Source organism: Mytilus trossulus, chromosome 2, assembly GCF_036588685.1.
Source record: "Mytilus trossulus isolate FHL-02 chromosome 2, PNRI_Mtr1.1.1.hap1, whole genome shotgun sequence".
NCBI lineage: Eukaryota > Metazoa > Mollusca > Bivalvia > Mytilida > Mytilidae > Mytilus > Mytilus trossulus.
This window is the reverse complement of record NC_086374.1, coordinates 49,537,678-49,563,514: the sequence shown is the minus strand read 5'-3', so window position 1 is coordinate 49,563,514 and position 25,837 is coordinate 49,537,678. Positions and strand designations below refer to the sequence as shown.

Sequence of the window (25,837 nt, the reverse complement as noted above, 5' to 3'; positions counted from 1 at the left end):
AAAAATGACGGATAAACGAACAATTTATACTTCATTGGAAGTTCAAGACCTATTGACACGAACTTTATAAGATTCTGAGGTGATTTCAGAAGCTTCAGAATAGAAATACGACTATTCCTCACATTTGGCAACCGTCTTGTTGTTCTTGACAAATTAATTGTGCATTGAAAGTATAAGTTTTGTTATACATCCCAATCGATGGTTTCATAATTCAGGAAGAGAACGGGACGAAAGCGAATGCTTCGATAATAGAAACATATCCCAGGTCATGTATGACACAGATATTTAAACGGACAACCATGCCATAGACGATGTCTGTAAAATATAATGTAAAGTAAAGGCAACAGTATTATTTTGTTATTTAAGTCATAAATAGATTAAGAGAAAACAAATCCAGGCTACTAACTATACCCGAGGCAAACACATCAACTATAAGAGGAAAACAAATGTACAACGTGGCACCGAAGTGCAACAAAAAAAGCTAACATACATAAAAACGAACTACTTGATTTCAACTGATATATTCCTGACTTGACACAGGATCTTTTATAAAAAAATGTTGTTTGAACCTGGTTTAATAGAGGTTAGTTCTAAACCACCAGCTTATATCACAATGTTAAAACAATATGTCGCTAAAATGACAACACTACGTGACAGAACACGGATACAACACAAATACACACAATAACACTCATCACAGAGAAACGTACAAATAGATAATATAATGATCGACATAACATGCCAATCGCACCTTCAACGAACATCTTCCGTCAACGACAGACAGCACAAACAGTGACACACTTATGTAACGAATATGTAATTTCGAACTATATACAACTATTATCAATACCAGCCCATATAATTATCATGAGAAAGACTATTTCATAATTATTAATACTACAAACAATAAGACAACACATTATACAACCGAAACCACAACACAAACACAAACACTTAAAATAACACCTGAATGTAGAATGTACAAATACCAAGATACTCGTTTAGCAATGCAAATTCACACTCACTAAAACAGTCATGATCGGGAAAAGGCAATACAATTGAGAATGGAAATGGGGATGGTACTAAGGAAACGGACGACATGGAACTCAATCTAAATCGTGGTCAAAATGTTATTGGTTAGTATAGACACAGAAAAATCGCACAGAGTGTCATTTTTAAACTTTCTTCCTCATAACTCAGTTGGAGCAGCTTCTGGTTAAGGAGTACACTCCTGTTTATGAAGTTCCTATAGTGTGAAATTACGAGCATAACGTATTAATTAATATATATAAACACCATACGACGGATTGAAGGGTATGCACAACAGAGATATAGGGAATTTATAATTGGGAAGTTTAGATCATACCGTTTGTCATAGAGTTCAGTGTGTAGTCGTCCATTTGTGTCAATACTAAGGAAAAGATCAAGGTATGACACAGTCGCTCTTGTATGATTAGTATCCTTTATTTCAAGTTCACTGGGGTATATGAGATGCCAGTACTGACTGCACTATTGGTTATTCAGTGATAGGACATCATCAATATCTGAAAGAACAATAAAAGAATATCGCACGGTGCTTTATCTTTTTGTGTTCTAGAAGGTTCTGAATGAAATCTGTTTCATACAAGTACAAAGCAAGTCGACAAGAAGTGGTGCACAATGAGTACCAATTTGAAAAAAAACTTAACATATATTTTGTCGATTAAAAAGTTCAGCATTCTTATAAAATCATCTTCACTGTGTTTTCTTATAGAATCAATATGGTTCTTCACAAAATAAGAACTTTTATAACCCATAACAAGAAATTTATATCTACGGTTCCAATTCTATTCAAAATACTCTGTTAAATGATATGATGAAGTCGATCTTTCAAATTAGTATGGTGTATAGCAGTGTAAAACGTCGAAAAATGAAAGGTCCTAGTTTAGAATAGATCGTATCTAAGATTTAGCAGTAGATCTTTTAAAGAATTTTTGAGAATCTACATCTGTTTGACCCTACTGGTCAAATATATATCACTACAATAATTTTGAATGCCATCTTTAACTGATAAAAAGAAAGGAGAGGAGTCAACACTTTTGGAAAGAGTTTTGTGAAGTTTTGGTGTCCCGTGTAATGACAGTAGATTTCAGCCGTTTTCTTTGATGTTATTATTAAATGAAAGGACAGATTTGTGATTTTTAAAAATCCATTCTTTGTAAATAATGTTAAAGAATATATCTGATTATTCGTTGCTTTATAGGCCTTGATATCTTGATACATATATAAAGAATGTGGTAAGGTTAACAATGTTTGTGACTTGTCAATCCATACCGAACATTGGACACTGTTATAAATGAACATAAGGTGAAACACTACCCTTAGGAACTGAAAAAGGCTTCAATAACACCTTCGACAACATACAACAAACAAAAATGAATATACGCATTTATCAAGTATTTCTCGATTACAGAAATTTTGACAATATACTCCAGGAATACTTTTATTTAAAAAAAATGTACAGAATATCAAGACCGATCTAGTCATCAAGACATTCATTACTCCAACTATCACTGAGGTCGTCGCTGGTGTCAGCACTACTGCTTCCCATACCACCACCTCTTCCTCTTCTGTCTTCACATCCCCAACGTTTTCCATCTGAAAATTGAAAAGAAAGTATTAGTTATTGCTGTAAACATTATTGCCACGGCATGCATTTTGCATTTATATCAGTTGCTTTGTACCAAGTTAGTTTTGTTTTATAAAACATAATATTTTGATATTTTCCTTTGAGTGGTGGTCTTGTCCACTTGTATTTTTTGTCTATCTGATGAGTTAAGCCTTTTTCAACTGATTTTTATAGTTCGTTCTTATGTTGTACTGTTATGCCACTGTCCCAGGTTAAGGGGAGGGTTGGGATCCCACTAACATGTTTAACCCCGCCACTTTATTTATGTATGTGCCTGTCCCATGTCAGGAGCCTTTAATTCAGTAGTTGTCGTTTGTATATGTGTTACATATTTATTTTTCGTTAATTTTTTTTCATAAGTTAGTTTTCTCGTTTGAATTGTTTTACATTGTCTTATTGGGGCCTTTTATAGCTGACTATCTGGTATGGGCTTTGCTCATTGTTGAAGGCCGTACGATGTTCTATAGTTGTAAATGTTTGTGTCATGTTGGTCTTTTGTGGATAGTTGTCTCATTGGCAATCATACCACATCTTCTTTTTTATATATTGAGCATTCAGTTCAAGTACATCCGATAAACATGCTCCACGTAAATCTCGTTTATAATTAGTATTATAGATTTGTATAAAATAAACAAGTCCGTAGTGTTAAGGAATTAAGGAAAATAAGGTTTGTTAACAGTAATGTTTGGTAGGCGTCAATAAAACAGCAAATAGAGAACACAAAATAACAGAAGATGAGTATAGGTAAATCACAAGAATAGTTTAATACATGTTCAAGTTGAGAACAATCTTTAAACCAGTTCTATGAATGAATTCTAGATTTAGAATATACAGAAGTAAAAAGTGAACCGTAAGGGGAAACATAATCTTACAACAAAGTAACCTACTTTTTCTAAATATTCTTCTCAGTTTTCCTCCTGGTCGACGATATCCCCGATGATATCCTCCTACAAAAAGTGATTTTTTTAAAGGTTTCAGATCATTAACAAAATCTTAAGATATTGCATATCTTAAAATTTATTACATAATGTTAACATATAAACTTAGCATTTAATCCGTTCATCATTTTGGATTTCGTTTGTATCAAACGATTATAAGATAATCAAACATTATGACACATATTGTAAAGTATTTTTTCTTCCACTTGTCTCTTCGATATATTTTAAAATAATAGTATAATTGTTTTCGAATTCATAACCAGAGGGATCTAACTTTTCATAAAAGATATAAATTCAGATAACACTGGTATACACCAGGAATCGTAATCAATTACATTTTCATTAAAGGTAATTTTAGATGATCAGCTAGTATCATTTTGACCATTTTTAATAATATGCAATTTTATTTAAAATTACTATCTTACCTTGTGCATCTGCGACCGCCAAAAGTAAAGCTACAATTAGGATCCCGAACAATAGTTTTGTATTCATCCTTTTCTTTTATGTTGTTGTTGTTCAGATAAATCTGAGTCTGTTAGCATACTGGAGCAAATAGTTTTCCCTTTTTATAGAAATTTGGGTTTTTTGTTGAATAAAGAGTCACGTATGTCCAGATTCCGAATATAAATCAAAAAAATAAAATGAAAACAACACTTTATCAATTTCATTATGTGACTTTCAGTATGTCATGATATATCCTATTCGTATCTGGCTATACGTTTCTCCATGTTACTAGGTGTTTTTCTAGAAAATACCCTCATATTGGAAAAGCAATTTACTCCATGAGAAGTGGGGGAGACAGTTCTGCAAAGAAACTGAAAACGTGTTTTGTAGGATTGAGAAAGTTGGAGCTGTAAACAATCGTTGAAAGTAGAGCACTGCTCCATTTCTTTGTCTATATAAAATATAAAACAATGTCATTTAAAAGTCAAACATTTAATGACAATGTCGGATTTGTACTTAAATGTTATAGATGTAAATACTGTATGTAACAAGCACTGATAATTTGCATTATTATATTTCATTCTGATTTACATAAATGAATTAATTACTCAAAAACCATTTCGGTTAACAAATTGGAGCAACAAATTCCGTACCTAAATGCATGAGCTAGTTTTGTAGAATTACTTTCTGTCTAGTTTTGCATATCACTTATAATGCTTTGTATATTAAACTACACCGTTCAATTTATAACTTTCCCTTGGTATACTCCGCCTTCACGATCTATGAGTTTGAATGTTCATCTGGTATCTTTCGTCCCTCTTTTACGGACGCTACAATTTTAGAAAGTAGTATTTTGAAAAATGGAAACAATTCATTAATAGAAAGCTACATGAAAAGACAATTACAAAGACACTACTTCAGACTGACTTGGTTGGTTGTATTTTGGTTGTTGCTAATGTTTAGATAACAGGGTTTTTGCTTGAAATAGGTATCATTATCCTATGGGACATGACAAAAAAACTATTAAAGATTAGAACGCGATTATGTGTACTATTTGGATTTGGAGCAGGTTTAGATCTGGCAATCATAGGAACTTTGGCAAACGTAGAAGAATGAATACGTTTTTTTTTCTAGAAAATCTTTAAGACTCTAAGATAACTAACCATTATCATGATTTCTGTATTGAACCGCTAATGAATTTCGTTCCCTTTACATATACTAGTATACATCTCAAAGCAATGTCTTCTCTGAATTTATAATACAAATAATAAAAAAATAATAATATTAAAGGCTTGAGAAGAGGAGCAAATTAGAAGTAAGACAAGTCAATTTATTTTAAATCAATTTGTAATTTATTTATGTGATAAAAAAATTTGAAAAAAAATAAGTTTCAATTACAAAAAAGAAATCTTATTTACAATCAAAGGTAATTTAAATTATTATCTAAAGCATTTAGGTATGTCATTTGTTGAAAACTTTGTTTAACCAAATGATCTTAGATATGTTGTGACGTTTTTGATTTTAACGAACGCAATCTATGTATCACTGGTAAATTTTTAAACCAGGGATATCGTTACCATAAATTACTTAAAACCTTTACTAAATTTTTCCCTTGATATAATTATTTGGTTTTAAAGTTCGGTTGTACCTGTAGAAAACTTATTTCAAGCACATCCTCATTTTTACGGAAATGTTGTTAACCGTGCCAGGAAATTTAGAAATGATCATTGTAAACTTATCGCTTCTTTCAATAAACTAATTATAAAAGGTTACCAGTTCAACACTGTAATAAGATCATTGAATATTGTTTCTATTAGTATAAATATTTATTTTGTTATCAGTAAATTAAAAGCAAACTAGAGATTACTAGTATGTTAGATACGTATAGTGATACACATTCATGGGTCTACAATCTGTCGATACCTGTGACTGGCATTCTACAAGGTCATGTTTTTCTCTGACTGTTAATGACGTCTTTACACTAAATCCATTGGATGTTGGATGTGAACGGATTGATATTTTAGTCTTTGATGGATGATTGTTTCTTTTTTTAGATGTTAGTGGCTTTGAACTAGCTGTCAGATAACTGTGAGTATTCTCAGATCTGTTCCTAATGTATTTTTTGTTGTCGGGATGGACAAGTACCCGGCCACATCCACTTGTATTTTTGTCAATCTGATAAGTTAAGCATTTTTCAACTGATTTTTATATTTCGTTCTTATGTTGTACTAGTCTGTTACACCACTGAACCAGGTTAGGGGAGGGTTGGGATCCCGCTCACATGATTAATCCCGCCACATTATTTATGTATGTGCCTGTCCCAAGTCAGGAGCCTGTAATTCAGTGGTTGTCGTTATTTTATGTGTTACAAATTTGTTTTTCGTTCATTTTCTTAAATATAAATAGGGCCGTTAGTTTTCTCGTTTGAAATGTTTTACATTGTCATATCGGGGCCTTTTATAGCTGACTATGCGGTATGGGCTTTGCTCATTGTTGAAGGGCGTACAATGACCTATAGTTGTTAATGTCTGTGTCATTTTGGTCTCTTGTGGACAGTTGGCAATCATACCACATCTCCTGTTTTTATATTTAGTGTATCCTCTTTATATATGTAAATCAGAATGACATAAGTAAAGGAATGTAAGTTTATAGTGGTTGTAATCTGCAATATTGTCCACTGTCATATTTAATTCTAATTAAATGTGTAATATTATCAAATTATTGAACGAATTTCAATTTTATTGTATACTTTATAATTACTACCACTGGGTCGATGCCTCTACTGGTGGACTATCAGTCCCCGAGGGTATCACAAGCCTAGTAGCCAGTACTTCGGTACTGGCATGAAAATACGGATTTTTTATGTTATTAAAATTTGCTGTTACTAAATATTAGAAATTATTATAAATTAAGGAATGTATCTCCCTCATGCAAAGCTCTGATTCCTTTCACGGATTTGGCTATACTTTTTGGACCTTTTAGATTATAGCTCTTCATCTTTAATATAAGCTTTGGATTTAAAATATTTTGGCCACGAGCATCACTGAAGAGACATGTATTGTCGAAATGCGCATCTGGTGCAAGAAAATTGGTACCGTTAATTTTATTATATATAAATAAGGTAAAGAGAAGTTCTTTCATTTCAAAGATTGTTGAAATTCTCACTTTCTCGATTAGGTTAACATGTTTCAGATCCCTTTGCAGAACTGTCGGTATTTTGTTTCACCTGTCTCATCTGATTTTTCTCGGGAAGTAAATTGTTCTAAAAATATGCAAAGGTTTTCAGTGAAAGAAAAACCACCTAGTGATTTGGACATAAGCATAGCCAGATACGAAAAGAAAGTAATCTTGACAGAATGACATATTTGAAAGGTTTGTTTTACCTAATTTATATTCTTATTCTGAAAATACGTGACAATGTATTTCACGAATTTGTCAAAACAAACAAGATATTCTATAAAAGGGAATTCCGAACCATTTACACAAATATGTAAACAAACTCATCTTAGCAACAACAACCGAAAAGAAAAGGATGAACAAAAAACTTTTATTCGGGATCTTGATTGTAGCTTAATTGTTGGAGGTCACAGATGCCTAAGGTAAGATGCAAAATTTGAAGTACACATCTATATTATTACTAATTGGCCAAACGATATGATGAAGTAATTCCTGATTAGATCATTTGATCTTTGTGTACGTATTTGTGTTGGTTTTCTTATATAAAAAAAATGAAAACAGCACCTAATAAGTTTCATTCGTCCGAAGCGCTTTTCTGCATTTACCCTTATTAGGAACCACCAAAGCCAGGGAATACCTGTGCTATACAAATTAAAAACTTTTATCATCGAATTGGAGATAAAGGATACTACAGATACAGTTAAGTCGGCTTCATATCTTGACTTACATCTAGAAATTGACAATGAGGGTCGGTTGAAGACAAAACTTTACGACAAAAGAGATGATTTCAGCTTTCCAATTGTGAACTTTCCATTTCTAAGTAGCAACATTCCAGCAGCACCTGCATACGGGGTATACATCTCCCAATTGATAAGATATTCCCGTGCTTGCATTTCCTATCATGATTTTCTTGATAGAGGGTTACTGCTCACAAGGAAGCTATTAAACCAAGAGTTCCAAATGGTGAACTTGAAATCATCCCTTCGTAAATTTTACGGACGCCATCACGAGTCGGTTGACCGTTATGGAATAACCGTTTCACAAATGATATCGGATATGTTCCTTACGTCGTAACTACAATCCCCTTCCCTTTCATGAATTTGACCTACCGAATTAGACTATTTACCGGATTTGTAATCACATAAGCAACACGACGGGTGCCGCATGTGGTGCAGGATCTGCTTACCCTTCCGGAGCACCTGAGATCACTCCTAGTTTTTGGTGGGGTTCGTGTTGTTTATTCTTTAGTTTTCTATGTTGTGTCATGTGTACTATTGTTTTTCTGTTTGTCTTTTTCATTTTTAGCCATGGCGTTGTCAGTTTGTTTTAGATTTACGAGTTTGACTGTCCCTTTCGTCCCTCTTTTATCCTTAAGTTATAGCCTGTTGACAGACAACACATTCTCTGATTGATGAATTGTTTTTAAATACAAGTCTACTAAACAAACGAAAACCATGTTTGTGTCCAAATTAAATGCTAAGTTAAGGTTAACATTGTCTCATTTCATTTAGCTATGTGATAATTAGATATAGGAAGATGTGGTATGAGTGCCAAGGAGGCAACTCTCTATCCAGATAACAATTTATAAAAGTAAACAATAATAGCTCAAGGTACGACCTTCAACACGGAGATTTGGCTCACACCATATCTTTGTATTTCATTTTTCAATTGATTTGTCTTAATGATTGCATATTTAAGAATCGATTGATACAGTCCTATTTAACTAACGAAATATATTTTGGTGCCCGAGTTAAATGCTCATTTCGGTTAACATTGTCTCATTTCATTTTCAAGCTATGTGGTGACTAATTCATTATCCGATTTTTTTTGTAGGCGGATTACGTCGGGAATATCGTCGTCCAGGAGGAAAACTGAGAAGAATATTTAGAAAAAGTAAGTTACTTTGTTGTAACATAGCCATTTTCACCGGGCGGTTTAATTTACATAGTGGTTATTTTGAAACAAAATCCAGATTATTGTTAGTGATGCTAATAGTGTTACTAGCAATAAATTTGTAATCATGATTTTGAATTTTCAGATGGAAAACGTTGGGGATGCGAAGACAGAAGAGGAAGAGGTGGTGGGATGGGAAGCAGCAGTGCTGACACCAGCGACGACCTCAGTGACAGCTGGAGTAATGAATGTCTTGATGACTAGATCGCTGTTGATTTCAGTAGATTTTAAGAATAAAAGTATTTGCTGAATTTATTGTCAAGATTTATATATGTTTAAGGAGGCTCGCGGGTATAAGATTTTCAGAAAAAAAAAAAACATTAATTTTTCAATACATATTTTATTTATAACCTTTAGTAGTTGTTACTTTATCATTTGGTACAAAAATCGTTCCAAAAAATCAATTTGTTATGACCCCAGGTGACTTTTAAAATGTAGATATCATTGAAAAAGCTCCAAATTATGCCATTTTTTGGCATAAAAATTGAAATATCTTTTTTAACTTATCGGTGACCTATATTTTTTATTGTTGTTTTCAAATAAGCTGTACATAAACTAAATAATTGTAAAATTTGAGCGATTTCTGTAATTTAGTTCTTTTTTTATTTCGATATTACCGTTTTTTCTCCTATTAGTTCAACAGAAAAAAAGGACATCAACAAAAATGTATGCTTCTTTCAAAGGCAGATTGTGAGAGTAAATGAACGGTGACCCATTTTTTTTATTTAATTTTTCTATTAAGTATAAGATAAAGTTCATTTATAGAAAAATATAGAGAAATCCTATATTAAATAAAAAAAATCATTTAGACCCGCGAGCCCCCTTAATTAAATGTAGAATAATGCATTGAGTCTTAGATCGATATCGTTTTTATTTTTATGTATTTGTGAACGTGTTGCTGATGAGTGAAGCCTTTTCAAACTAATTTGTGTAGTGTGTTCTTATAATGACCCATGTTCACAAACATTGTTTATCCCTCGTCAATCGTTACGTGTTTCCCCCAAGAAAGTAGCGTGTAACTCATCGGTTGTGATGGAATTGCATTCTGGGTTATCTTTCTTTATTGTTCTTTTCTAACAGTGTCCTTTATTGTAGACATTCTCTTCCATTTGTTTATGATGGTAAGTTTACTCAAACGCAACCATTCCACATGTTCTAATTTTTGAATTTAAGTTATACAGATCTTGTGCCGTTCACGATGATCTATGCCAAATAACTTAATTATAGGCTGCTATCTAAACATATTCAATCTTTCAAAGTTCGTCAGTAATTTTCCCTGAGGAACAGGATTTTTAAGAAATATAAAAAATATAGAGCTACTTTTAAATAGTCACTTCGGACGAAGGTCAGTGTTCAGTGATTCAGACTAACCACAATAGACCTAAGTGACATCATTGCCATCAAAATGATGTATTTGTATAAAATGTCCCTCATAGATTAAACATGTTACATTATTATTTGATTAAACGACAGGTCCTGTATGAGATTGACCATTTGTAATCTATAGCAGTATCTAAAGGCATGGTCACATTGTTCATTGCAAGAACAGATTGAGTCATAGGTTACATTTTTAGATTTCTAAGAAGAGGACAGTACATGGTTGTGGCCAAGACATCTGGAACAATGATTGCGTCTCAGAAACTAAAATTTGAAAATTGACGCATTGTAACTTTTAGAAATATTTAGATAATGACCAAAAACCATTATCTTTTTATTTTGGTATTTTTGGTTTAATAATGATTATTTTTGGGAGAAAAAGATCAAAAGATGTTTACTGAAGTTTTTTCCTCTTTGTTCATATGCATCAGATCAGTAAAAATGATGTATCATGACGATGACCATGACTGATTCAACTCCGAGGAGCACAGTTAATATTTATCTCAATATCGAGTTACATTTAGAACTACATGTAGATAGTATACATGTACTTATATTATTAATTTGTCATTGTTACCATATGGCTTCTCTATTCCCGATTCTAGAATCCAGTATTTCTATTTGAGAATGAGGGTTGTTAGTCGTGTAGTATATTTGTATTTTTTACAATCTCTAAAAATGTCAAGAAAAACATTATGATGATTATCTTCAAACAATTATATTCCTATAAAACATTGTTCCCTATAATAGTCAAATGAATACTAAAGTAATTTTAGAAGCTAATTCGACGCATATATCGATATTTGGATAAATTAATTCACAACGATAGTGTTACTGAGTATTTTGTCAAAATCTGAAAACTTAACAATTAAAACACCTGCACCGTGCTAATTATCAAATTATCTAAATAAAGTTAAAGAGATGTAGTATGATTGCCAATGACAAACTATCCAACAGATACCAAATTACGACAGTCATCATGCAGCCTACAGTAATGGGAACATATCGTAAGATTTAGAAGACCTTCCTTGATCATAAGATACAGCCCTTGGATGGTGTAAACTTCCCCAAAAAGCGTGTATGGTGTAATGGTGTAAGGTTTATGGTACAATGGTGTAAGGTGTATGGTGCTATGGTGTATGGTGTAAAGGAAATGGTGTAATGGTGTATGAGGAATGGTGTGATTGTGTAACGTGTGAACGGGAATGGTGTAAATGATGTTGTACGACATTTCATTAGTTGAAAACGAAGTTCTTTTTATTTTGTTTATTTCAAATTGTGAACATAAACAATAATAATAATCTTAATATTTGAAATTTAATTGCATTATGGGTAATTTCGGATCGTGTAGATAGAATGGGTAATGGTGTATGGAGTAATGTGTTAGGGGTATGGTGCAAAAGTGTAACGTGTATGGTGTAATGGTACAAGGTGTATGGTGTAATGGTGTAATGGTGTATGGTGTTAGTGGGAAGTATACACCATCCAAGGACTGTAAGAGAAGTTACGTTATTATGGTCAAACATAAATTATATCCAGTTATAAGCGTACAAAGTTTTATTAACATGCAGTCAGTCCACTAGGTATGTTGGGTTGACTATTTGTGTACACTTTTGATAATTCATCAAACAACCAAGGGTCACGTTTCTGTAGATAAGCTCTGCCTTCTGATTCACTCCTACATACATATTGCCCGTTGTTGCACCTAAAATAATTTTTAAAATGAATAGGCATAACATATATAAGGATTAATAACGGTCTTATTTTCATTTATAAGATACTTGATAAAGTTGAAAAGATAATATGAAATAAGTTACATGCTTTGCTACTGACTTCTTATGATCCATTTCATCTACTAGTATTATAGATTCGTACGAGTTTGAATCGAACCGCTGGTTTCTTTTTCTTTCATGCAAACTGCATACATTTAAGGGAAACTGTTAACATGCCGAAATAACCTTTTTTTTGTAATAATATCATTCATGTGTGCGTGCGAGTTGTAGCTTAGCAGACCAAATACTTGTGCAACAAAATGATTAACAGGAAGATTTTGATGAAAGAGTGATGCATTTTGTAATATTTGAATATGTCAAAAACTATTTTGGTCTTAATTACTGCATGTTGGTGTAACATATTCCAAATTTTCCATTATGTTTTAGGGAGTAGCAGTTGGTGTGATTATATGAACTGGAGATGTAGACGCATTACAACTTTGTTCCAGTCATGAAAAACTATAAGAAGAGAGGAAGAGAGAGAGAGAGATTGACACTTAATTAAATATGAAGAATGACGCCTCAGTCAATGATTAATAAAATTTAGAATTGGAATGAGGAATGTTACAAGGCAACAAAAACCTGACCAAAGAAAACCCGAAGGCCACCAATGGGTCTTCGGCATAGCGTGAAAATCTTACACACGGAAGAGGGCCTCAGTTATCCATTGAATAAAAACATATATATCAGTGTAAATGGACGTCATACTAAACTTCCAAAAATATATAAAAGATAGTAACAGTACTATACTTACATGTTTAGACCACCTGTAACATCAGATCTGCCAGTTACGTGGAAGAAAGCTTGAGTAGCCTCAGCCCAAAATTCAGTAGGGTTGGCCATAGCATAAGTACCAACAGTCCATATATGATGTGTGTTTGCGTAGTTATAAACGTAGTCAATCTACAACGGCATCACAGGTCGTGCAAACTTCAGTTTATATTAGATCATTTTAGAATATTACACATTGATTGCTTTTTTTAACTAAAAGAAGGAGAGTACCAACAACGACATAAAAGCAATTGATGACTTCATATCTAACGGTTTCTTTTCATTCTGTAAATATGTTTTATGATTCCTTTCAAAAACACAAAACAGGAGTGAGCTTTCAATCTTTTTCAATTTACTGGTAACATACCATTGGGCTCATCTGATTTTAGATATGTAGTACACGCGTACTCATATAATAGATTTTAACAAACGCTCGGCTAGAATTAACGATGAATACCTACTAGTCCGAAATAGTACAACGACATTGACTTATTACCGGGTGTGTACTAAGATGAGCAACACGACGGGTACTACACGTGGAACAGAATCAGTTACCCTTCAGGATCACTTGAGATCACCTGCAGTTATTGTTGGGTCTTTAGTTGTTTATGTTGTGTTTTGTGTACTTCTGCTTGTATGTTTGTCGTTTTCTTTTTCTAGCCATCGCGGTATGTTATAAAATAATTCTAAGATCATGAAGTATTATTAATAAAACAAAATGGCTAAAATACAGCTACATCTGGAAAAAAAGTGTTTATAAAGATTTGTTGTCTTTCAATTTTATATACAGTCTGCCAAAATTTAAGCACCACCAAAATATAACTGGCAATATTTTTTATCTTTAGCGAAAAAAATATTAATGTTTGGTGTTATGAATTACCTTTAACATACACTAAGAAAATTCTTTACGACCAAAAAGATTGAACTCCGATAAAGCAGTCAAGCAACCTTTTATCAAAATCATCTGCGCGTTTACAAATACACTGTTTCTCCAGGTGATCGTGTCAGTGTTCGTCCATTGGTTCGTCGACTTCATAGAGGCAACCGAAGAGCAAGTCGTGGTGTATAGAGACGTGTACTTACAGGCAGGCACTCTACCGTCAGGTTTCAATGGGATAATGACTATATATGCTTGAACATAAGAAGCTGACAAAACAGTCATTGGTCAGATGGGAGTCAGTTTCTTTTACAGCCAGTAGACGCCATAATACGAATTTCGCGGGAAAACAAAATGGCCTATGACCAAAACAATGTTTGTACAAGAACTGCATTCAGTGCTGGTGGTGCTCTAGCCTTATTTGGTGATTTTTTTGAAACAATTTAAAATGCTTGTTAACTTATTTGTCTTCATTTAATTTAGCCTTCCAATTGTCAATGTTGAGTCATGTGTGAACATAATGCATGTCTTGTACTTTTGATGAGTTGAAAAATAAGCTAAAATAGGTAAAAGAAAAATACCCTGTTGTGATCTGACGATGGCATGTAATTGTAAACCTGGTGAGCAAACTCGTGCACTAAAATATTTTCAGCTCCAGCAAAGTTGTGACAGTTTATTCTATCTTCTCGTACACCAGACAAACTGCTGGTAACACCATCAAGGTCTTCCATCTTTCTCCCATCAGAAGTACATGTAGATCGACATGAGCCAGAACAAGAACCTGGTTATGAACATTTGAAAATGTAGAAATTATTGGTTGTTTAAAATGTCTGTGAGTTTGTCTATTGATTCAAACTAGTTGCTCAATTTTATGTTTCTATGTTGTATTTTCTATAGTGCTGTTTGACTTTTGGTCGGTTTTCACCATGTTATTCGTTGTATGTTCGTTATTGACTCATACTTTTGACCCTCCCTTTAAGAACTTTCAAATCTGCTAAAATCATGATATATTCAGTAGTAGCAACACTGCTTGCTGGAACATTTGATTTTCTGAGATTATTACAGATTATAACCGACGATCGACTCAGATGATTGTATCTAAAAGGTCAAATTATAAAAAAAGTCGAACTCCAAGTAGACCTCAAAACGGAAAGATCCTTTAACTAGAGGCTCTAAAGAGACTGTGTCGCTCACCTTGGTCTATGTGAATATTAAACAAAGGAAGCAGATGGATTCATGACAAAATTGTGTTTTGGTGATGGTGATGTGTTTGTAAATCTTACTTTAATAAACAGTTTTGCTGCTTGCAATTATCTCTATCTATAATGAACTTGGCCCAGTAGTTTCAGTGGAAAATGTTAATAAAAATTTACAAATTTTAAGAAAATTGTTAAAAATTGACTATAAAGGACAATAACTCCTTAGGGGTTCAATTGACTATTTCTGTCAGTATCACTTATTTGTATATCTTACTTTGCTGAACCTTATTGCTGTTTACAGTTTATCTTTATCTATAATAATATTCAAGATAATAACCAAAAACAGCAAAATTTCCTTAAAATTACCGATTCAGGGGCAGCAACCCAAGAACGGGTTGTCAGATTCATCTGAAAATTTCAGGGCAGATATATCTTCATCTGATAAACAAGTTTATCTCGTCAGATTTGCTCTAAATGCTTTGGTTTTTGAGTTATAAGCCAAAAACTGCATTTTACCCCATATGTTCTAATTTTAGCCGTGGCGGCCATTTTGGTTGGTTGACCGGATCACGCCACACATTTTGTAACTACATAACCCTAAGATGATTGTTGCCAAGTTTGGTTTAATTTGGCCCAAAAGTTTTACAGGAGAAGATTTTTGTAAAAGATAACTAAGATTTACGAAAAATGGTTAAAAATTGAATATAAAGGGCAATAACTCCTATAGGGGTCAACTGACCATTTCGGTCAGGTTCACTTATTTGTAAATCTTACTTTGGTGAACATTATTGCTGTTTACAGTTTATCTTTATCTGTAATAATATTCAAGATAATATCCAAAAACAGCAAAATTTCCTTTAAATTACTGATTCAGGGGCAGCAACCCAAGAACGGGTCGTCAGATTCATCTGAAAATTTCAGGGCAGATAGATCTTCATCTGATAAACAATTTTACCTCGTCAAATTTGCTCTAAATGCTTTGGTTTTTGAGTTATAAGCCAAAAACTGCATTTTACCCCTATGTTCTAATTTTAGCCGTGGTGACCATTTTGGTTGGTTGACCGGGTCACGCCACACATTTTTTAAACTAGATACCCCAAAGATGATTGTTGCCAAGTTTGGATTAATTTGGCCCAAAAGTTTCAGAGGAGAAGATTTTTGTAAAAGATAACTAAGATTTACGAAAAATGGTTAAAAATTGAATATAAAGGGCAATAACTCCTATAGGGGTCAACTGACCATTTCAGTCATTTGACTTATTTGTAAATCTTACTTTGCTGAACATTAATGCTGTTTACAGTTTATCTCTATCCATAATAATATTCAAGATAATAACCAAAAACAGCAAAATTTCCTTTAAATTACTGATTCAGGGGCAGCAACCCAAGAACGGGTTGTCAGATTCATCTGAAAATTTCAGGGCAGATAGATCTTCATCTGATTAACAATTATACCCCTTGTCAGATTTGCTCTAAATGCTTTGGTTTTTGAGTTATAAGCCAAAAACTGCATTTTACCCCTATGTTCTATTTTTAGCCGTGGCGGCCATCTTGGTTAGTTGACCGGGTCACGCCACACATTTTTTAAACTAAATACCCTAATAATGATTGTGGCCAAGTTTGGTTTAATTTGGCCCAGTAGTTTCAGAGGAGAAGATTTTTGTAAAAGCTAACGACGACGGACGACGACGGACGATAGACGACGGACGACGACGACGACGGACGCCGGACGCCAAGTGATGGGAAAAGCTCACTTGGCCCTTCGGGCCAGGTGAGCTAAAAATGGGAAAATCGAAAACTGAGACACATCCAACTCATCAAACGAATGGGAAACAACTGTCAAATTCCCATCTTAAGACGCATAGGCACGTTAATATCAATAATCAATAATTGTTTCGATTGCACAAAGTAACTTGACTAACAATAAAAATATAAATATTGTGAGATGAAAACATGTTCACAATCACAATCGCTTTCAATTAAAAGGTGATCAAACTAAATTTATAAATTCACCATAAAAGAAATCTACCTTTAAGTTTACCGATGTTAAAATATCAAAAAAATCGATAGAAATGATACAAATCAAGTTAACAAACAAAACTCTGGGAACGATAAAATAAGCGAAACCGCGTCCATTGACAGGGAACTTGCCTCCTGCTATGCACGATCCAAGCTCCAGGCAAACTGAACACTCATTTAAAATGCCACAATCGACAAGGTTGCAGGTCAGGAACATTTTAGTATCTAAAGATCTGCAAAGACGTATCGTACCGATCATCTAATTTGTGTCCGTATCGTATCGACTTCAGTAGGTTTTTTTTCTAATAACCATGTTAGTAGTATTTGTGAAAGGTGCTTACCCTTGTTATAGTGAGCATAATGCCAAAATACAATATCGCAGCGTATCTATTGAAATTTGTATCCAAAATACAATAGGATAGACAGTATATTACTGCTGCTGAGAAATAAGATTTTTTAAACAAAGATCAGCACCTGATTTCAAACCTGTATTTTTGGTGGCGTTCATGTTGCTGAGTCATCAGATTTTTAAGAAGTGTTTGATGACTTTTTGGCTTTTTGTAAATGTTTATTTTTCCATTTTTATTCATGGGTTAAAGATCTTTTTCTTCGACTGGAGAGATTTTTTCCCTTTTTATTTTTCATCTCTCTTTTCATAGTACTAATCAGAAAGTCCTCGATAAGGTATGTTTCACAGTAACATGATATTGTAAACTAAACGACAGACTATGAATGGTATTAACGTTGTATTTGACATTCTTATAGCTGATAGATAATCTTAGCTGTATTTGGCAAAAACCTTTAGGAAATTTATGTACTCAATGAACTTACTTCCACAGCCGGCTTTATTTCTCAAAGAGTAAAATTCTGGAAATACTGTTACTTTTTCATTACTACAAAATATACCAACACCGTTACCACGTGTTGCAATCCCGCTAAAAACATTGGAAGACATGTGTTTTACCATCAGTCCAATCATCTGGGCTGCCTAAAATAAAACAAGAGGCAGTCACAACGACTGCAAACCGGATTTATTAACATTTATTTGTGTCCTGGCAATATCACAAGAACCATTACTGATGAATGGTGAAAGTGAAAATCGTCAATATCAAATTTGACCTCCATTTTCTCATCAGTATCAACATATTAAAACTTGAAAAGCTTAGATTGAATGGTTCATGAGTAAATGCAACAACGTGAATGGAAACACCATTTTACGATCTTTCAAGAACCATAACTCCTGGACGGTAAAAGTCAAAATCGTCATTATTGAACTTGACTCCTATTTTGTCATCAGTAACAACATATAAAATTTCAAAAGCTTTGGTTGAATGGTTCATGAGAAAATGCACGGACACGACTGGAAACACCATTTTTCAATCTTTCAAGATCCATAACTCCTGAATGGTAAAAGTCAAAATCGTCATTATTGAACTTGACCTCCATTTTGTCATCAGTAACAAAATATTAAAATTTGGGAAGCTTTGGTAGAACAGTTCATGCGTAAATGCACGGACACGACTGGAAACTCCATTTTTCAATCTTTCAAGAACCATAACTCCTGAACGGTAAAAGTCAAAATCGCCATTATTGAACTTGACCTTCATTTAGTTGTCAGTAACAAAATATTAAAATTTGGGAAGCTTTGGTAGAACAGTTCATGTGTAAATGCACGGACACGACTGGAAACTCCATTTTTCAATCTTTCAAGAACCATAACTCCTGAACGGTAAAAGTCAAAATCGCCATTATTGAACTTGACCCTCATTTAGTTGTCAGTAACAACATATTAAAATTCTAAAAGCTTTGGTTGAACGGTTCACGAGTTAATGCACGGACAACATTTGATTGCCCCCCGCCCGGCCGCCGTACATCCCCAAATCAATAACCGACATTTTTGTCACAAAAATCCGGTTAAAAAGTAAAATCGCAAAAAATGAACTCCGTGGAAATTCAAAACAAATGTCCCGTAGGCTTATCATATCGCAAAATCAAATGATACACACATCAAACGAATGGACAACAACTGTCATATTCTTGAGAAGGAAAAGACATTTTCAAATGTAGAAAATGGTGGATTGAACCTGGTTTTATAGCGCTAAACATCTCAATTGTATGACAGTCGCATCAATAACCGTTGTATCTACAACACTGACATAATAGGTGAAATAGTCATAATATGGGCACAGCAGTCATCACTGTGTCACAATCTCAAAACATTCAAATGATATTATAAAATTAAAGACCGAATTATATGGTAACCAGAACGAAAAAAAAATGTATTTCAGATTTTTAGTTCTATTTAGTATCTATTTCTTGAAGTTTCTTAAGAATAATATGCATAATTTATAGAACAAGTATTTTGATAATCAAATATGATATCAAATGTATGTCTTTACCTTATAAAGTGATGTTTGACTAACACACTGGGTAGCTGCTATTTTGATTGATGGATTCACATGTGAGCTTAAGATTTGTCCGTTGTGATTCACATAATAATATTTGAATCCTGCTCTAACATGATGAGAGTGATCATTTTGATGACGAATAGAGAATGATTCGTCCAATTCTCTGTAAAATGTAAACAATGAAAATAGAGTGATTATTTCAAAGAAGCGATAATATATAATAATAGAATTGATAACACAATAAAAAAACAAAAAAAAACAAGAATACTTCAGAATATTAAAAAAAGAGAAAGAGAAAAGAGGAAAATCCTTTAATTAAAATACGATTCTTCGAAAAAATAGAGGTCTTAATTTGGAATTGGAAATAAACTCATCATAGATACCGGAATCTAAATTATGTCATAGCACCAGACGCCCGTTTCGTTAACAAGAAGATACAAAATACGAATAAAGTACGATGTTGAAGATTATTGAGGTCAAAAGTTCCTTAAAGTTTGCCAAATACAGCTAAGGTAGGCTATCCTGAGATAGAAAGGCTTACCTTGAATCTTGTCTGGTTAAAACAGACGCTTCGCTTAACGCATCTACAAAGATTATGATAGAACATTGAAATTTTATGATGTAAATTGGAAAGTAAATTGATGCACGTATAAAGGTATTTCTCTAGTTCTTATCTGCTTTGAACTTTACCCACCAGGCTGATAATTTCTTTACATTCAACGCTTGATTCGTTTAGTCACAGGTCTCAATCGGTCAAAAGTCAAATTTTATTGCTTTTCTCTTAATTTTCTTTGGTAAAGTAATGAAAAAATGATACCATAAATGATGCTATCCTATAGAAAGAACATATCTTTTTGCCGACAATTGAAAAGAAAATTGAACTTTGTTAAAAAAAAAAATCATTAGATAATGGATTTCGCCACTGAATAGTGTGCAATATAAAATTTCTCCATGAAAATTTTTGATGGCTCCATATTCAATAATGTTTATAAGCATCATTACTAACACTGTGCAAAGATTCGTGCTTTTACCATAAAGTGATCAATTGTCCCAAAATATTGAACTTAGCTGCTGGACAAAATAAATGCTCGATCGTTAAATTTTAAATAGTGGCTATTTTGATACTATATCACACTCGATGCAATGGTAGAATCTATATGTATATTAGGGTAAAACTAAGCAATGCGTAAAACTAATAAATATTCCACGCTGTATGTATACATATTCATTATATATTAGACAGCTAAATCTGTGTTTGTTTTGATTATGGTAAATTGAATATAATAAAAATGTAATAGTCTAACGCATGCTAGTCAAAGATTTTTTTTCTCAATATATGCAAATATAAATAAAGTTGATCATTCATGAACATACTGAACTTGGTTATTTTTAGGTCACTTTTGGTCATAAACTTCTTCTCCTGTTTATTACTTATACATCTATGCTTTCAAATGTTTTGGTTTGAGCGTCCTTGATGAAAGTAAATCTAAAAAAACGATTTGAACGCATAAAATTATAAAAATCATTCTCATTGTCTGAAAATGAAACCGTAAAATACAGTTCTATCAATTATATATCAATATACTAAATAAATAAATGATTGGGAATATGTTAAAGTAATAAAAAGTCAAGAGAATTTCAGAACGCAATTTGGTTCCGAACAATATCTATCACGCTTTGTGCATGCAGACTCCACGCGGCCTTCACGTGATTTTACTATTTTTAGAATAATTGCATAGTAACCAAATGCACTTGATTCAACCTTTACTAATTATGCAACATTTTCGAATAATTCACTAGAAAATATTTCAATAGATTCTAAAATTTATATTGTAAATATACACACTGCAGTTATTAAAAAGTCATGAGAAACGAGTGACCGGTGAAAAATAATGTTCTTCCAATTCTTGAACCAATGCATACAAACATCATAAACTTAGTCTTCTGTGCTCGAATTTATCATTTTTTTCGTGTAAATTTCGTATAATTGTCAATTTTTTTTTCAATCGGTCAGTGAAAATATTGCAGGTAATTAAAGTTCGTGTTTTGAAGCCGAAGTTTAACGATTGTCACCTGTTTGTCAACAATTGACGAAAAATAAACAAAAAAGCATGGAAATTGAGCACGTGTTTAACATGTAAATTCAGATAATAGTTTATTTTAAGGACATCCATGCGTATTGTGGTCACCGGATTTTTACGAGATGGGTCACACTGAGGTCACCTTGCATACGGAAAATATGTCGGGGGAATTGCTTGCTGGAAGGAAGCTATTCAAATAAAGTAAACTTCTTCTAAATATGAATAAATTAAAGAATTTTCTTCAGAAAAAAGTATATGTACATAAGTTTTATAATGAAAACTATCCATTGAGTTATAAAAATCATATGCATTATTTTTTTTTATTTGAGGTTTCTTATGACTTTAATAGATAAATAAAAAAATAACTTGTACCCTTTAATACATCCAATCACAGCGTTCTTAAGTTGACCTCCTTCGCCCTGTCTTGGGTACACAAAAGGCCAACCTAATGCTGGGAAAATGTAATACTTCCGTTTTCCCTATACATCAAGCATCATGAAATTGAATATTATGTCCAGAACTATACGAATGACAATTATAATAGATCCAAATTTTATTCAGATTGTACTATAAAGAAACCGGAGTTTTTTTTCGATTTATTTACATAAACTTATTAAATCAGCTGCAGCATTACTATTATATGTAGACCTTCATTGCATAAAACAATGGAAATAACATTGTATATTGATATAAACGATCAAACTTGTAAATAGAATATATAAATAATTTGGTTGTCGTTAAGCTATCAAATGTGTTATGGGTCTTTAAAAATATTTGTCCTTTAAATATAAGTTTTTAAAGCTACTAGATCCCCTATTTCAAAAAATTAACAACAACAAAAAAACTCAAAGAGAACGACCATTATATGTATATGTAACGTTCCAAGGACAAAGAAAACAAGTGGGATTACAGGAGTAACAAAGAAGTTATATTGCATGCAATTGGCTAAATACGTGTTTTTACTTGGTAGCAATTATGATTAACATTCAATAGAAAGACGTTTAAAAAATTAAGAATTTTTAAATTCTAAACTTACTTGACAAAATTGACAGTGTCAATGACAGAAGTATCAGCATGACTGTTTATATGTGTACAGAATTAAAAACTGACAAACTACGATAAAGTGCACATACATATATGTCTGTAATCTGATTTTGACCTACTGCCGTACAATATGATAAGGTTACAATTATTAGAGTTGAACGGTTTGTATAGATACAAAATATAGAACTATTCTACATGCCCACTTTTAAACAACATGCATTAGTACAGTCTAGATAACAATTAGAGGTCTAGTATTAAACCTTTATTTTGCTGATCAACTGATATTCAAACCCCAGTTTCTCAGCAGTAACATATTATAAATAACACATAGCTGAGAGGGTGACAGAGCAGATTGGTACCCCGAGAAAACTTTATCAACAACGGCGGTTTACGGTGCTTTTTCGAGGGAAACCAGTCTGCTATATCACCCTCTCAGTTATGTGTTATTTAATAAATTATACTTAATGTTCTATCATTATTGTTTTTTACAGATGAATTTTTATTTTAAACGTATTTTCTATGTCGTCACGTACATAAGAACGTTACTGGTATTCGCCGCGGTTGACAATGTTTTCTCGCGGTACCTATCTACTCTATCACTCTCTCGGCTATGTGTTATTTTATTATTATCATTTTTATTTTGACAGTAAAATAATAGAATCTGAGGCAAAACGTAGAACTTATGCATTGTCTTTAATAACTTGATGTTAACTCAATTCATTGTACTTTAAATTATCGATTTTGGATTGATCTGGACGACAGGGTGGCATTCAAAAATATTGTCATCCGCTCAGCCATGTGATAGAGTAAATTAACACACTATTAGCCAATCAAAATATAGCATTTTAACGTGGCTCTGTTCAATCGTATGGCGTTTGCACATCTCAACCAATATGTTACTCTCGTGCATGTTCATCCCACACAGACTTCTCTAACAGGGGTGTGATCTTACTAAACAAACTGCTCAACATAGTTGTAGGCAAAACGGCAAAAATCGACATTACAAAAGTGTAAACCACACCATCACAATTTGATTTACCGATTTGATAAGGCTGTAATTTTTTACTTATAACTATAGTACATAAATATTACGGGACCACTTTTGTAAAAAGATGGCCGAAGAAAAGAAAACTCGAAATAAGTGAAAGAGGGACCGTTGAAATCATGGCAAAAAAATACAAAAAGAAAAACGAACGTGTACAATTATTCTACAGTACCTAATTTCATCAATTATTACTCAGTGTCTCAGCCTTTTGAGTCCCTCACAAAAAATAGTTTTGTATGAAAAGTTTACATTGACAAAATACTTTTATCAAAATATGATGTTCTTTGTAATGGAAAATATGTGAGCGTTTGGAATATAGTAAGAAAAAGATGGGTAATAAAATCAGCTAACACAATTTTCGAAGATTTATAGAACACACTTGGACATAAGTAACATACCATCAGAACTAACTTACTTGTATGGCGTAAATAAATATTATTTGAAACCATCTGTTCAATAATGGTCTGGTTATATCAACTTTTGAGAACAAAACTATATAGACACATATAAACTCGATCATACTAGATACCACACTCATATCCAGACGTATCACAACTGGGATCCACTAGCTAGAGATGACCTTTGTTAATCTTATTGGATACATTTTAACTCGGTCATAGATCCCAATTTTACACTGGCGTCTTCATAGTATTATAACTGGCTCTACTAGATATGAATAAAAGGCCGAATTGTATAACGAATTTTATTATACATGCATAAATAGAGATACTAGTATTCCGCAAAGTGTGTGTTTGTTTATATAATAGGTCAGGTACCTGCATATTTAAAAGTCTTTAATCTTATAAAAGAGAGACGAACGATACCGAAGTGTCAATCAAATTCATTAGTAATAAACAAACTTACAATATCATGGCAATAAACGAAAAACGACAAAAAACAAACAGCAGTAGACAAAACAAAACAAAACAGCAAAAAAAAGTAACAAATATTAGGGCTGAACTCATGTGCCTTGGAAGAATAAACAGCTTTTGCTCAACATGTGGCACCTGTCGTGTTGCTCATGGTGGTAAGTACAAGCCCGGCGATGAGTTTATTTCGGTAGGTCACTTTCGAGGACAAAGGGCGGGATTGTAGTAATGACCATTAGAACATATCTGTCGTCACTTGTGAAACAGATATTCCACATGAAACGGTCAACTCGTGATGGCGTCAAAAAATTAGAGACAATAGGTTATTTCAACTTCACCACTCCTAGTTTGATAGCTTCCTTGTAAGCAGAAACAACCGCTATACTGGAAATCGTTTCATTTGTCGTTAAAATTTGATCTCAACATAACTGAATTGTCAATTTCTATACACATAAGTTAAGAAAGCAAGCGGACTTATCTGAATTATCTTTTGTATATATTTCAATTATGATGGGATAGTTGCGTTCAACATAGTCACCTAATTTTGAAATATTTAGTGATATAACATTATCTATATTGCGGAACGCGAAGTTTAATTATAACAAAAGAAGAGGCTGCCAGTTCAATAACTTTAAAATGCATCTAACCCCTTTGTTTTATTAACTTCGTATTATTATATGTATTGTGTCATAGATCAAATGTATTCGTTCAGTGTATGTTCACTTATTTTTGTTAATATATCTTTTAATTGAGTTAAGCCATTTCAATTGATATTTTAAAGTGTGTCTTTCTAAGTTGTGATGTCACACTATTTTTTCAGGTAGGAAGAAGGATGACGCCTATTAAAACGTTTAAACCCGCTGCATTTGTTTGCAACTGTGAGTAACCTGGTGTTCAGTGGTTGTCGTTTGTTGATGTGGTTTCATGAGTGTTTCTCGTGTTTTATATATATTAGACCGTTATTTTAAAATAAGTTTTTCCTGTTTGAATGGATTTACAGTAAGTCATTTTTGGGTCCCTTTATAGCTTGCTGTTCGGTGTGAGTCAAGACCTCGTGTTTAAGGCCGTACCTTGACCTCTAATGGTTAACTTTTACAAATTGTGACTTGTATGGAGAGTTGTGCCATTTGCAATCATGCGACATCTTCTTATATCTATCATATCAGATGTTTGATGAAACGTTTGTCTTATGTATT

The 25,837-nt window shown here is 32.9% G+C and overlaps 1 protein-coding gene across 1 annotated transcript; it reads right to left on the bottom strand.

The window, feature by feature from the left end:
• Positions 1–12,102: 12,102 nt before the first annotated feature.
• Positions 12,103–22,836, bottom strand: LOC134707473 (uncharacterized). The gene is made up of 7 exons (XM_063567233.1): positions 22,720–22,836; positions 20,144–20,186; positions 19,594–19,765; positions 18,026–18,182; positions 14,559–14,758; positions 13,084–13,232; positions 12,103–12,262 (listed from the first exon to the last, which is right to left on the bottom strand). The coding sequence occupies exons 1-7, from the start codon at positions 22,757–22,759 to the stop codon at positions 12,118–12,120; spliced, it is 906 nt and encodes a 301-aa protein (XP_063423303.1). The 5' UTR covers positions 22,760–22,836; the 3' UTR covers positions 12,103–12,117.
• Between the last annotated feature and the right edge of the window lie 3,001 nt (positions 22,837–25,837).

Excerpts from the sequence above, each read along its gene's own strand:
- LOC134707473 (XM_063567233.1), bottom strand. The coding sequence starts at position 22,759 with ATGCTGATACTTCTGTCATTGACACTGTCAATTTTGTCAA. Across the intron at positions 13,233-14,558 it reads CATCGTCAGATCACAACAGG|ATTGACTACGTTTATAACTA; the intron begins GTATTTTTCTTT and ends ATGCCGTTGTAG. Across the intron at positions 12,263-13,083 it reads GTTACAGGTGGTCTAAACAT|GTGCAACAACGGGCAATATG; the intron begins GTAAGTATAGTA and ends AAATTATTTTAG.